The sequence below is a fragment of the Lytechinus variegatus genome, chromosome 17, assembly GCF_018143015.1.
Source record: "Lytechinus variegatus isolate NC3 chromosome 17, Lvar_3.0, whole genome shotgun sequence".
In the NCBI taxonomy this organism is placed as follows: Eukaryota; Metazoa; Echinodermata; class Echinoidea; order Temnopleuroida; family Toxopneustidae; genus Lytechinus; species Lytechinus variegatus.
Window position 1 is genome coordinate 9,961,800 of NC_054756.1, and position 12,663 is coordinate 9,974,462.

At 34.8% G+C, this 12,663-nt stretch overlaps 1 protein-coding gene across 3 annotated transcripts in view; it reads right to left on the bottom strand.

Moving 5' to 3' along the window:
* LOC121431319 (venom phosphodiesterase 2-like) overlaps positions 1–12,663 on the bottom strand; it is a 44,914-nt gene that overhangs the window by 27,936 nt on the left and 4,315 nt on the right. For all 3 annotated transcript variants that reach the window (XM_041628833.1, XM_041628832.1, XM_041628834.1), the window contains exon 2: positions 4,022–4,120. In XM_041628833.1, the coding sequence (XP_041484767.1) occupies positions 4,022–4,120 (99 nt within the window). The remainder of the gene's footprint in view (positions 1–4,021; positions 4,121–12,663) is intronic.

Sequence of the window (12,663 nt, forward strand, 5' to 3'; positions counted from 1 at the left end):
ATTTTGCTTTTGGTTTTGCTTCAATAATGGTTGAACATCTTTGCACAATAATTCAATTTACATGCTATCTACTTTTCTATCAATACATGTATATATTGAGTTCTAAAATGGAAGCAAGATAAGAATAGAATATGCAAAAAGAATGTTTGTGATATTAAAATGATATCTAAAATCGAAACTATTGAGATGGATTAGTATAAAGCAGATATCGTTACTCAGCATTAGTAATAAATGTGAAAAGAAGCACATATTGTTTGCTTCGGAACCAAAGCTTTCTTGATCAAACTAGGATCAACCAATTGGTCAGACCAAAAACCGACTCAAGACTAACTGGTATATTATTGCACTGTGAAAAAATTGGGCAATATTTTGCCCAATATTTTGCCCAACGTTGGGCCGATAGTCAACCCTACCAACTACTGGGCAATATTTTACCCAACGTTGTTGGGGCATTAATGTGCCCAACTGTTGGGTAATATTTTGAACTACATTTTGGGGGACATTAATTTGCCCAACTTTTTAATAAAGTTATTAACCCAACATCTGGGCAAGGCCTACACTCACTTCGTGTACCTGGTCCGTGTCGACCCGGAGACCTTCTCCGAAAGTGCTTTGCATGCACAATAACGCTGCATACAAGTGCAAGTGCATATCTCAAGTGAGTGAAGCAAAAACAAAACAGCGTCAGATATATGTCATGTATGTAGGCCTATTCTGACAAATTCCTTACAAATTATGCTTAACGTAAAGTCCAAAATAAAAAAATTAAAAAAACGTTTAAGCAACTCATCTATGAAAGATTCAGCGAGGCTCCCCAGCCCCCAGTCATCTAGAAGCTCCTCCATATCTTATCGACCGTGTGTAGCATGCTGCAAGCGCAACTCGTGATCGTAAAGTTTCGCAACATTTACCACTCAGCAGGGCAATTACTAGCCCAACAATTGGACATCTGTATTTTGGCAGCGGCAGAGTAAAAATTTGCCTAAGTATTGGGCACATAATGCCCAACAAAACAATAACCAACGTATATATTACCCAACAAAAAAATGACCAACGTAAATTTACTCTTTTTTTTTTTTTACAGTGTGGTAATAGGGAGATTTCGCAGAACGCCTTCATGAACATTATATGAAATGCAAGGGCCGCGAAACGGTTTTCAAAGTGGGGGGGGGGGGCTGACCATGCAAAGAATCACAATTTTAAATTATGTTCATTTTTCACGTTTTTGTGCACGGTTTTGGAAAAAAAAGTGGGGGGCTTCCGTGACCCCTGAAATGTCTTTTCAATTTATATACCCTACATGACAAAGATCAACCAAGAATTTTTTGTCTGGTAATATTGGCGAATCAAAACAGGGATTTCTTCCTGGGGAGCGTTTCATCAACATTCTGCTAAAGCAAGGGTAATTATGCTGCATATACTGTAGAGCACTAAGAGACTTCTGACAAAGTAAGTGTTAAGCGCTATATAAGCAAGTATAATTATTCTCGTCCCGCGAGTTGTCAGATCTGAAAACTTTTCCTGACATTGACTGGCTGAGAGGCACTGTTACTACGGTATCTATCGGATAAAACTGGACTTGTCGGACAAAACGTTGCATAGGTCTTTTCACGGAACGCTTCCCTGGACTTCTTTCTGGACTTTCCTGGACTACTGTTCCGGTCCAACAATTGTCGACAAAGACCCAGCCGTTCATTGTGATATGACTTGCATTTTTATTGGGCCTAAATTTGTTCGTGAAATCGTTCAGCGTCGCAGTGCTGTTCTTGTAGTATTGCAAAGTACACAAACCGATGTGAATAGAGAATTAAACTATACTTACATAGTAATTTCCAATATATATTTTTTAAATCAGTTACTTTAAATGACATTCAAGCACTAGATCGAATTACAGAATGTTACAAACTGTATTTTATTTTTTTAAACGAAAGTTGTACTTGTGGTCGATCACTTTATCTTGATTTTGATTGAACATCAGAATTTTCATCAAATCTCCCTGTAGACTTGTCAATCGGGACTTTTGTTCACGACAAATGTTTTATTCACAAAATTACTCATCAATGCAGAGGTCATCATGGTCTTTTATAATATTGCAGCATATTCTAAACTCACCATCATCCGTCATTTTGTGCCGCATAATACACCACAGCATTCGAGGACACAGTAGTTTACACAAGACTATTCAATCGAGCCATAACAATATGCATACAACCATGATCCATTTGTCATGTTTTCGGTTATTTTTTTTTCATCAAACACAACAAACTGCATTAATTTTTAGGTTTTGTATCTCTTTTAACAAAATCACGAAAATTGTTCCTAACTTAAAATAGGATATAACAACTATCATAAATCACGTGATTCTTGACATGAAATACATGAATTTGATAAGAGTTGTTTTTACTCATGTTAACATGTTTAATTCGATAAACATGAAATCAACTGTGAAATGGGATACACTGCAGAATAAAACGAATTTAGAGCGACACAAAGAAATGGGGGAGAAAGATAGATTTAGGAAAGCTGGCAAATAATAATAGTTCATAAGTCCTGCCACAAGCACAATGTCAGTTAGGAATGTTTTAAGAATGATGTGGTAAACATACATAGACAGGTAAGAATTATCATGGTGATAATCAAAGGATATGTACTCGTCTCCTTTGAAACTATTGGAAATTTCCTTAAGAAAATACCGTCTGTCCAAATTATGCAGCTTTCGATTTGCCAATCAACTTCTATCCCAAATAAACTTGGTATAACATTATAATTGTCATGCACTTGCGCAGAATAATAACTCCATGCGCATGTTCAAATGCCAACCATTCTCCAGTGCGCATATTTTCTGTTATCCTTGGGTAGCTTAATTAAATAGGCAAGTTTGACAGTACTATTAAAGTGAATTGCTGTTTTTTATCTTAAAATAAGCCTTTGTAAAAAGCTTGGATATCAACCCCAAAATTTGGTACGAAATATTTGAAAATGAATGCAAGAACTTAAAGCTACTTTGGGATTGGTAGTCTTGCGTAGAGCATTTTTCTGGGTTGCACACTCCACCAATATATGTTCAAATGTGGGAATTTGGCAAATTGTGGGCATAGTTTTGCTCAATCTGTTATGTTAGAAGTGATGACTTCAGTGATCACTAAGAGAAAGAAATCTTAAACATGTTAAAAGTGACCGGTTCTGAAATCCGTCAAAATCTTCCATCGTGCAATGAATTAAAAACTCTATGGCCCGTATTCTGAAGTCAGGTTTAAGTTAAACTCAGGTTTAATGTTGTGGTTTAAGTATGGGAAGCCAAAAGTATCAAAAATCTTTATTAAGTTGTATTTTTTATGTTAACTGTGCTCTTTTCCTGATTCATCGATGGTGAAGACAATCATCTATCATTTATACTTCCTACACAATTATGAATGATTCGAGAGCCGAATGAGCTGAAACATATCTCTACTGTTAGTGATTATGTAACAATTGGCTGTCCATACTTAAACCACAACTTTAAAACCTGAGTTTAAGTTAAACCCGACTTCAGAATACGGGCCTATAACTCTACATCAGTCACACCAAAACACACACTCCCACCTGACCCTGACCTGACCACCTGCTATACGATTCGTAATAACTTTATAGAACTTTAATCGATCTGAGCAAGTCTCCTCGACGAACTAAACCTGTACGTTTTCATCGGATCATGGAGCTAATGAATGCGTACTTTGCACAACAATGGATTTATGCATCCGAAAACCTATATTCAAAGCAAGTAACGCCAGAAGATTGAGCATTTAATTGGCAGCCACAAAAGTCTGGAATAGCTTATCCCTGGAGGTAGAGAAAGCACCATCCGTAAACGACTTTAAAAAAAAACCTTAAAAATTTCACTTAATTTTAACAATAATCATAATGAACTTGAATACTTTAATGAATAGTTTATGTGCTCTTATCCTTTATATCCTTTTTATCTACATTTGATGTTTGTTTGAGTGAGATATGATTAGGCGAAGTAGAATGAAAAAAGCCTTACCCCTGTTTTAGCCATCTTTTCTTTCTTTTCCCTCGATGTCATTGGATGTGACGATCTAGTCGTGTCAATAGGCTTCGAACCTAAGGCATCAGAGGCAAGCTAGAGAGAGAGAGAAAACAGAGAAAACTATTATAACAAACAATATTCACAGACAAATCACCAATAAAAGTGACACAGGACGTTAAAAGTGATATTTTAAATCAGCAATCAGAAAAATGGAGGCACTGGCGGATCCACGGAGGGGGGGGGGGGGTCAAAGCCGACACGTGCCCCGCCCCCTTTTGATAGGCATACTGAATCTTTCCTGTAAAAATGCAAAATAACACAAGTGTGCCCCCCCCCCCCTTCTTGAAAGTGAGGACTTTTTTTTTTTGCTTGTCATTTTTTTTTCTTGGACGAAATGTACTTATTCTTTTTGTTGAAAACCTTTCCTCTTTTCTTTTTTTTATTGCTTGTATTTTTATTCCTCTGGAAAATGTGCCCCCTCTCCCTTTGGAGAATTCTAGATCCGCCCCTGGTTGAAAGAGTGCAACCTTTTACGAATATAATGTTCAATCTTCTACAAGCTTAATCCATCAATTTAAGGGTTAGATTGACATTATTTCACGTAGAAAGTGCAACATTTGGAAAAATTCGCCACTTTAACCATTTGCTTAATTATTTACCCTGTCACTTTTTAAGCAAAAATTGGTAATTACTCGATGCTGAAATACTACTAACGAACCAAATTATCTTTCTAAATAAGAAGAAAAAAAACGAATATTCTGCTGTTTGGTGGAATTTTATAGAATATATCCAAGATATCCATAGGTCAATATAATCAGGGCAAATAGGCCCTATCCCTGAAAATATACCGGTATAATGAATCACAGTATTATGCCCATAGTAAAAAAAAACGGTATTAAGGTAAAGATACATGTATTCCGGCTGCTTCTTGTAATACACACGTACAAGCTACATGTATTCCAATGCTTCTTAACATTGAAGTGCAGAAGGGAACTGCGTTAAACACAATAGCATGAATACAAATTATACAATTCACTCTAGTATTGGGGGTAGCACAGAATAGAATATCAAAGCCTTGAAAATGATGACACTTATCACCCACGGGGACATGGTTTTCATGTACAGGGCTTCAAATAGGTCATCCAAATAGAATGGCAACTTCGAATTGTAGGAAAACGCGACGAAAACGAATGAACGAATTCCAAAAGTGAATGATTAGTAGTTTTAATAAATATGTTAAAATTGAAGATAGGTTGAAAATAAAATCTTTGATTCCTGTTTCGAAATGACAACTGACCTACAAATGTATGTCGCAGGAGTAAGATCGACTGGATTTGGCTAAGGGGCGGAGCGAGGACATTTTAAAGGGGAGGGGACAAGACGACCAAATAGTAAAGTCATTTTTCTGATAACGATAAGAGACGTATCAAAGAGTCCTACTACCAATAACTCTCCTTTTTAAACTCATCTTCCTATTTCCTCCCTTTCTCCCTCATTTTCAACCTAATCTTTCCAATCACTTTTAAAAAAAAACATGGGACGGTCAGACTTACAAAATGGAATCTGAGGTCTCATTACAGCCAATAGTTACACTGTTAACACCATATTTGTTCCGCGCTCTATAGGTTCTGTTACATTTACTTGTAGTTAAATATCGTTCTTGGGTAATGTGCTGGCTGGGTCAACGTCGGGGAATTTCGCTTAAGGGGAGGGGCAACCTAAAGATTTTTTGTTTTCTCTATATATCAATTGATTATGGGCAGGCAGGGGTAAAATACAATTACACAACATATACCTATTTTGTAGTACATTTCTGACTGTACCCCCCCCCCCCCCCATTTTCTTTCTTGTCCACTCTTCTCTTGTTTTCTATCTGAAAAATTACAGGGATAGCTACCCATGTCCCTTTTGGTAACGAACATTCGACCTTTTTTTTTCTTCGATGACAAACCTTCCTCGAAAAGAGGAAACCATATATTTTCATGGTTGTTGAAACAACGAATAATTGCATTTGTATCGTGTTTACGAATAGTAGTCCATGTCATGAATAATAACTGAAGGACATTACTGAATAATAAATAAATAAACATTATTTCGAATCGTGATACTACCATATGGAATCATTTCATTTAAAAAAAAATACTGAATAGAATCTATTCCAACAAACGGTATTGTTAAAGGGGAAGTTCGCACTGACATGAAGTTTATTAAAAAAAATAAAAGAAGAAAATATATTCAAAATATTGCCAAAGGTTTGAGAAAAAAAAATCTCCATCAAAGTATACACAAAAATTACTAGAATTTTAATTATTTAATTTGTGACGTCATATGCATGCAGCTTTCCTACAAATCGTATGGTTAATGTAATTTTCTCAGAAAACTGAAAATGTAGATAAATCATTTCATACCTGTTTTTAAAAAGAAAACAAAAATTAGTCCGAAAAAAACATTTGAAAATTGAAAATTATGCATTACATAACATGGAGCAGCTGCTCGTTTATAACGTCAAATATCCCAAAGTTAAAATTTCAATTGCTTACTTTCTCCTTCATGGATTTTCCTAAAACCTTTTCTTCAGGGCGAACTTTACCTTTAACTGGCAATTACTTAATACATGTACCGTATAATATCTCTGGTGGACATCTCAAATAGGCATTAGACTATCATCAAACAATCTTGCTTTCTTGCAGAATTAACTTTGTCACTCGTAACTAAATAACGACCAGTTTTGATGCTTTTATCCTTTTGTATTTTTTGTTATTTAATGTCATGGATATAATGTATAGCCAACATTCCATTTATCGTTTTAATGAGGATGCCAACTTGTATGGGTTTCGTACGTCTTGTTTTGCAACCCAAGACATGCAATTGAGTATTATTATTTTTTGTCTGAACAAATTACTTAAAAATCAGATCAGCACTTCATTCATTACGAACGTGCAATTCAAAATGATCAATGGGAACGGTGTATGTTGAAATTGGCCCACCAACTTGCTATGTTAAATCCTCCATTAGTCTAACGACGTCACGTAGAAGATTTAATGCCAATTGTTATAAGAGCGCAAAAACGCCATCAAAGAGTTTATAGTTGATCACATTGTCATTAATCAAAATACTCGCCTTTTGTCGGATACTTTTTTCGCAGGAAGCGCATGCATTCGTGATAGATGTTTATGTTAACCTATATCATGTGATCATTAACGTATGTTATTTTGGTTCAAGTTTAATAATGGTTCCATCGGCATTCTAAGACGTAGAAGATATCCATGGTGATACAGGATGATAACTCATTCAATGGGTAATGGGTTTGACTAACAGTCAAAGTACAACATAATCCATTCTGGTATATACTATTTTGTATGGCGAATGGCATTCAACAATAGCTTTATCATTTTCTTCATCATTCTACCCATCTAAACAGAATCGAAAATGCCATTAACGTTATTGCTAGGAACCTATTTATTTCACAAATATTTATATGATATGAAGGAATGGGAGAAGGCCCATCAGACATTTAACGTTCTGTCTACGATCCGAAATGCAAAAGTTGAAAATTCACACGATAATAGCGTGTTTCCCACTTCAATAAAGATATTCCAAATATCTGCTCTCTCTCACAATTGTAGTTATATTATTAATATTCCCAGTTTATCTATCGATACACCTCGCAAATCAAATTTACATTTTTGTAAAGACAATTGATATCCCCTATTAATCCAAATAATCATCTGAACATTGAAACATTATAAATCAACTTTACAAACATTCCTCAAATCTTCACCGATATTTTTCTATAAACTTTTCGTCAGGGTGAACTTCCCCTTTAATGTATTCATGAAAATTCGCCTACTTCCATGCTCTTGGGATATACTTTTCACGATCCAACTTTAAAGGGGAATGAAACCTTTGGAACAAATAGGCTTGTGTCGAAACAGAAAAATCAAAGAATAAGAATAAAGAAAGTTTGAGAAAAATCGGACAAATAGTGAGAAAGTTATGAGCATTTGAATATTGCAATCACTAATGCTATGGAGATCCTCACATTGGCAATGCGACAAGAATGTGTGATGTCACTGATGAACAACTTTCCCTTTGGTGGACTGTAAAATACCCTCAAAATGTCTCTTTTTGCTTTTTCTTATGATGAAACAAACTCTTTATCCATGATGAATTCTTAAAAAATATGTATTACATGCCCTCATGTAGACAGAACACATGATTTATGGATAGATGTGATAAAAGAGGCAATTCTAGTGAAATATATACTAAAGTAATGGGGAGAGTTGTTCACAAGTGACATCACACATCTTTGTCGCATTGCCAATTTGCTATCTTCATAGCATTAGTGATCACAATATTCAAATGCTCATAACTTTCTCATTATTTGTCAGATTTTTCTCAAACTTTCGTTGATCTGTTTCTTTGATTTTTCTGTTTTCACACAAGCTATCTTGTTCCAATGGTTTCATTCTCCTTTAAGAATAAGGGCCGCTGTGTGGGACACGCCATTAATTGTCGGCGGAGCAAATGTCATGGATCCAGCTGTGTTTGGATTCCCTGATGAAGAATCAAACTTTTCGTGTGAGGGGCATGCATGTATCGTGGTTATATTTGCCGTTCATTGCGGGAGGGGGTCATTTTGTTTGCCCCCCCCCCCACATAATCTGCTTTACATGCACTGTATGTTGTAAATGATAGTTAAGCAGCCATTCCTACATCAAATTTGCTCACTTTGTACAAATCGTGACATTTCATCGTCAAAAGGATATTAAATGTCTATAAAAGTCCGTGAGTTAGCGACTTTCTACCTCAAAAACTACGAAACCGAATATGATCTTGTTTGCGCAAAATGAAGTCAATTCGTGCGCACTTTTTTTTCAATACCAAACAACATATGGGCAATTCCATGGAAAATGTTCACTTTAGAGAAAAAATGAAGTTTCAGATTTCACTCAAGCAGTCAAATTTTCTTAAAAAGTAATCTATAAAGTCTCAATTTCCAATAGAAAAATCGCAATACTGATAAAATTTTGTAGTTTTTTCCATCATCAAAAAAATAGAATAGTATATTGCAAAATGTAAAAAATGTGGCTATTTTTAAACAATTCATCTTTCCTGTCTCTACTAAAAGCAAACAAGGTCCCAGAGGTCTCTTTTAACTTTTGAATAGTTGATTAATGTTTAAATCAACAGAAAATAATCGTTAAATTTTACGCCATTCATCAATTTTACAGAAATCTGTCTTCAGATTTGTGTGATTTCTTTACCATTACCAGTGTCATGTCCGTTACGTTTTTCACTTAAAGTTTTCACAGCTTACAGGAAATTTGTCTAAAGGTACTGCAGATTCAGATTCTATGTTAGAATTAAACCCCCTACCATGTGTAGCAATCATTTTCCCTTACCACTTTTCATTTTCATAAAAATGGCGTAACGGACATGACAATTCGCGTAACGGACATGACGCCTTATATATGGCAAATGGCAGCATTTACAAAAACAAAATATTAGGCTCAGTGTCACAGATTGAGGTTAGTCTCAGTTGTTTGAGGATAGCTGAATGTAATATTTTCTAGAATCTGCATGTCATTCAAGCTATTTTTAGAACTTGGTGAATGAAGAAAGTTCAGCTCTTGTTCTGGTAGATTTTTCTGAGAATTAACGGTATGCCACATAATACTAGGATAAGATGCAGCTAGATCTGGCAACATACTCAGATCACAATCTGCATCATTCGTGTTTGAACAAACATTTGATTATCTTAGGTTCTTGCACTGACAGTTTGGAGCACGATAAAACTCCAACTTGTGAATTCATGATCATTGATGATATTACTTCAAATTATCTGACTTTCACCAACCTCTACATGTACTTCTTCAGTGATGGCATGGGAATTGGGCTCACATTTAAAAGCAAGTTTGTATTCGGATATCTGTGTTTCATGATGTAGCTCTATGAATCCATGAATCTACAGTGGCACTTCTTTGCAGTATCACAAAGCAAAGGGGCCGTGGAAAGAATGTGGCGCGATCAATAAATTATGTCATCATAGTATTTTGGTTAGTCATAATCACGATTTGAATGATGTATCTTCAATTGTACACAAGCAGCGCGGACAATACAACAAAATTAGATACAGCCACATTTGTCAGCAAGCAAGATTGTAAGATTTACATGTAGAACATTCAAGATTTGATGAAAGGATGATTATACTCCGGATGATACTGTAGTTATTTTGAATAAAAAAAATCTCAGAAGCTATTTACAAACATTCCGATTACCTTTACATAATCGATAATGAAAGACCGCTTTCCAGGTACTGCTATTGAATTTTAATACCATTTTTTGTAATCTTAAAACTGACATTAATACTAGTACATGTTCTTTATCATACAATACACTCCATAATATGTTCTTGGATTTATACAGGTCTGGTAAATTTTGTTTTCTTGTCACAAAAAATGAGATTTGGTCTTCTCAGTGTGTCGTAGTGGTATGATAAACATTGTATTCAATATAGAATTATCACTTAGGCTATAGCTATTAATTTAATGATACCTGCTAATAATATCTACATATTTTTCTTTAGAGTGTTAGTAAAGGTTCTTTGCTGTTACATAATTACATTTATTATTCATATTTCTTTCATTTTGAAACTAAGAAGTGCTATTTAAGTTCACTTCGTAAGGGTGTCATGTCCGTTACGGTAGTATATTATCAAATATTAGGGCATGAATAAAAAATAATCTTTTCTATCAACTTTTTCTCCTTTAATTAGGTGTGGTGGATGGTAGTAACTGGAAAATACTCATTAACTGTTGTTAATCGGTGTAAAATAAATTTTTCTAAATATTTTTTTGTTTTATAAAAATTGTACAAAAAGACCCCCTCTCAAATTGCAAAATAATAGGAGATATTACAGATTACCAGTTATGATATGTGTCTCTAACCTCTAGCCTTAACATGTAAACAATTAGACTTGTACCATATCTTGTAATAAAATAATTATATTCGCTTACAAAAAGTGGACGAAACTGTCATGTCCGTTACGCTTCGTGTGTCATGTCCGTTACGCTACATTTTGAGCTTGGAATACAGAATGCACTGTAAAACTGTTGTTAAACACCATTTTATGGATAGAGCATGATCTTAAGGTTAAATTAACACCAACGTCAGGTGCATGCAATCTAAGAATTCACAGGAATTTTGATAAGCAATAGGAGGTAAAAATGCTTCGTCCATTTCGTGTCATGTCCGTTACGCTCACAAAGAGTGCAATTTCTCCGCAACTGTTGAACGAAACGATTTGAAATTTTATGTGTATGTAACTGATACTTAAATGTGTCTGATAAGCTTAGTAACAATTATCAAATGACTGATATTTCTACTGTATAAACCTTTGAATTACAAAAATTTGTCTGAACGTCATGTCCGTTACGCTGGAATTGACCATATATCGTCTATGCGCATGCAGAATCGATACAAAGAATTTTGCGGCGAATTTTGGATACAAACAAAAAAGATAATAGGTATTTCATGCAACTATGGGCAATTATTTGCGTTGTTCTGTGATATTTGATTAATTCAACTGTGGGGGTATTTTCTTCTCTTCCATGGGAGGGGGGAGGGGTGACCTGTTACTCAAAGATCAGAGTAATCCCATCTCAAAACTTGATCATTTTCACACGATGGAATACAATTCAAATAGCTACCTCAATATAAAGTATTCCACATTTATTCCACCCTAAAAAATAAGGAAGTCATATGCAGCTCATGTGTACACCGACAGTATTATGGTAAGTATAGAAAGCTCAAGGAAACCATAATTTTATTGGATATCAAAAGATTTCAACATCAACTATAATTGGTATTTTCCTTCACAAACTCATTTTAAATTTTGGGGTATCATTATATTCCTAAGTAATGAACATAGTTTTCTGGGGTGGACCTGCATACCAACAAATGATTTTAAACAATGAATCAATAAGGGTTGGTCGCAGTACAACGTAGGAAATTAACCCATGACCCTACATGTACACTGATGTATATGTGACAAAGGCGAGTCACAACAACAGTGCTTCCAAACTTGCGAAAAGTTTTAGAATGTTAAAGGGGAAGTTCACCCTGAAGAAAACTTTGTTGTAAAAATAGCAGAAAAAATAGTAAAAAATATTGGTGAAGGTTTGAGGAAAATCCGTTAAAGAGTAAGAAAGTTATTAGAGTTCAAAATTTTGGATTTGTGACGTCATAAACGAGCAGCTGCCCCATGTGTTATGTAATATAAAATGTATGAATTTCAAATTTGGTATGGTTCCTGATGACTTAATTTTGTTTTCTTTTCATGATCGGGTGTGAAACGATTTGTCTATTGATATACAAAAGTTACAGTGAAAACCATTTTCAATTTTCTGAGAAAATGACATTTCATTGATTTTTTACCATTCGCTATGTAGGGATGCTGCTCGCATGTGACGTCACAAATCAAATAATTGAAATTCTAATAACTTTTTAATTATTTGATGAATTTTCCCCAAACCTTCGGCAATATTTTTCACTAATTTTTTTGCTATTTCTACAATAAATTTTTTGTCAGGGTGAACTTCCCCTTTAAAGCATGTAGTCGCCCCATGGTTAAA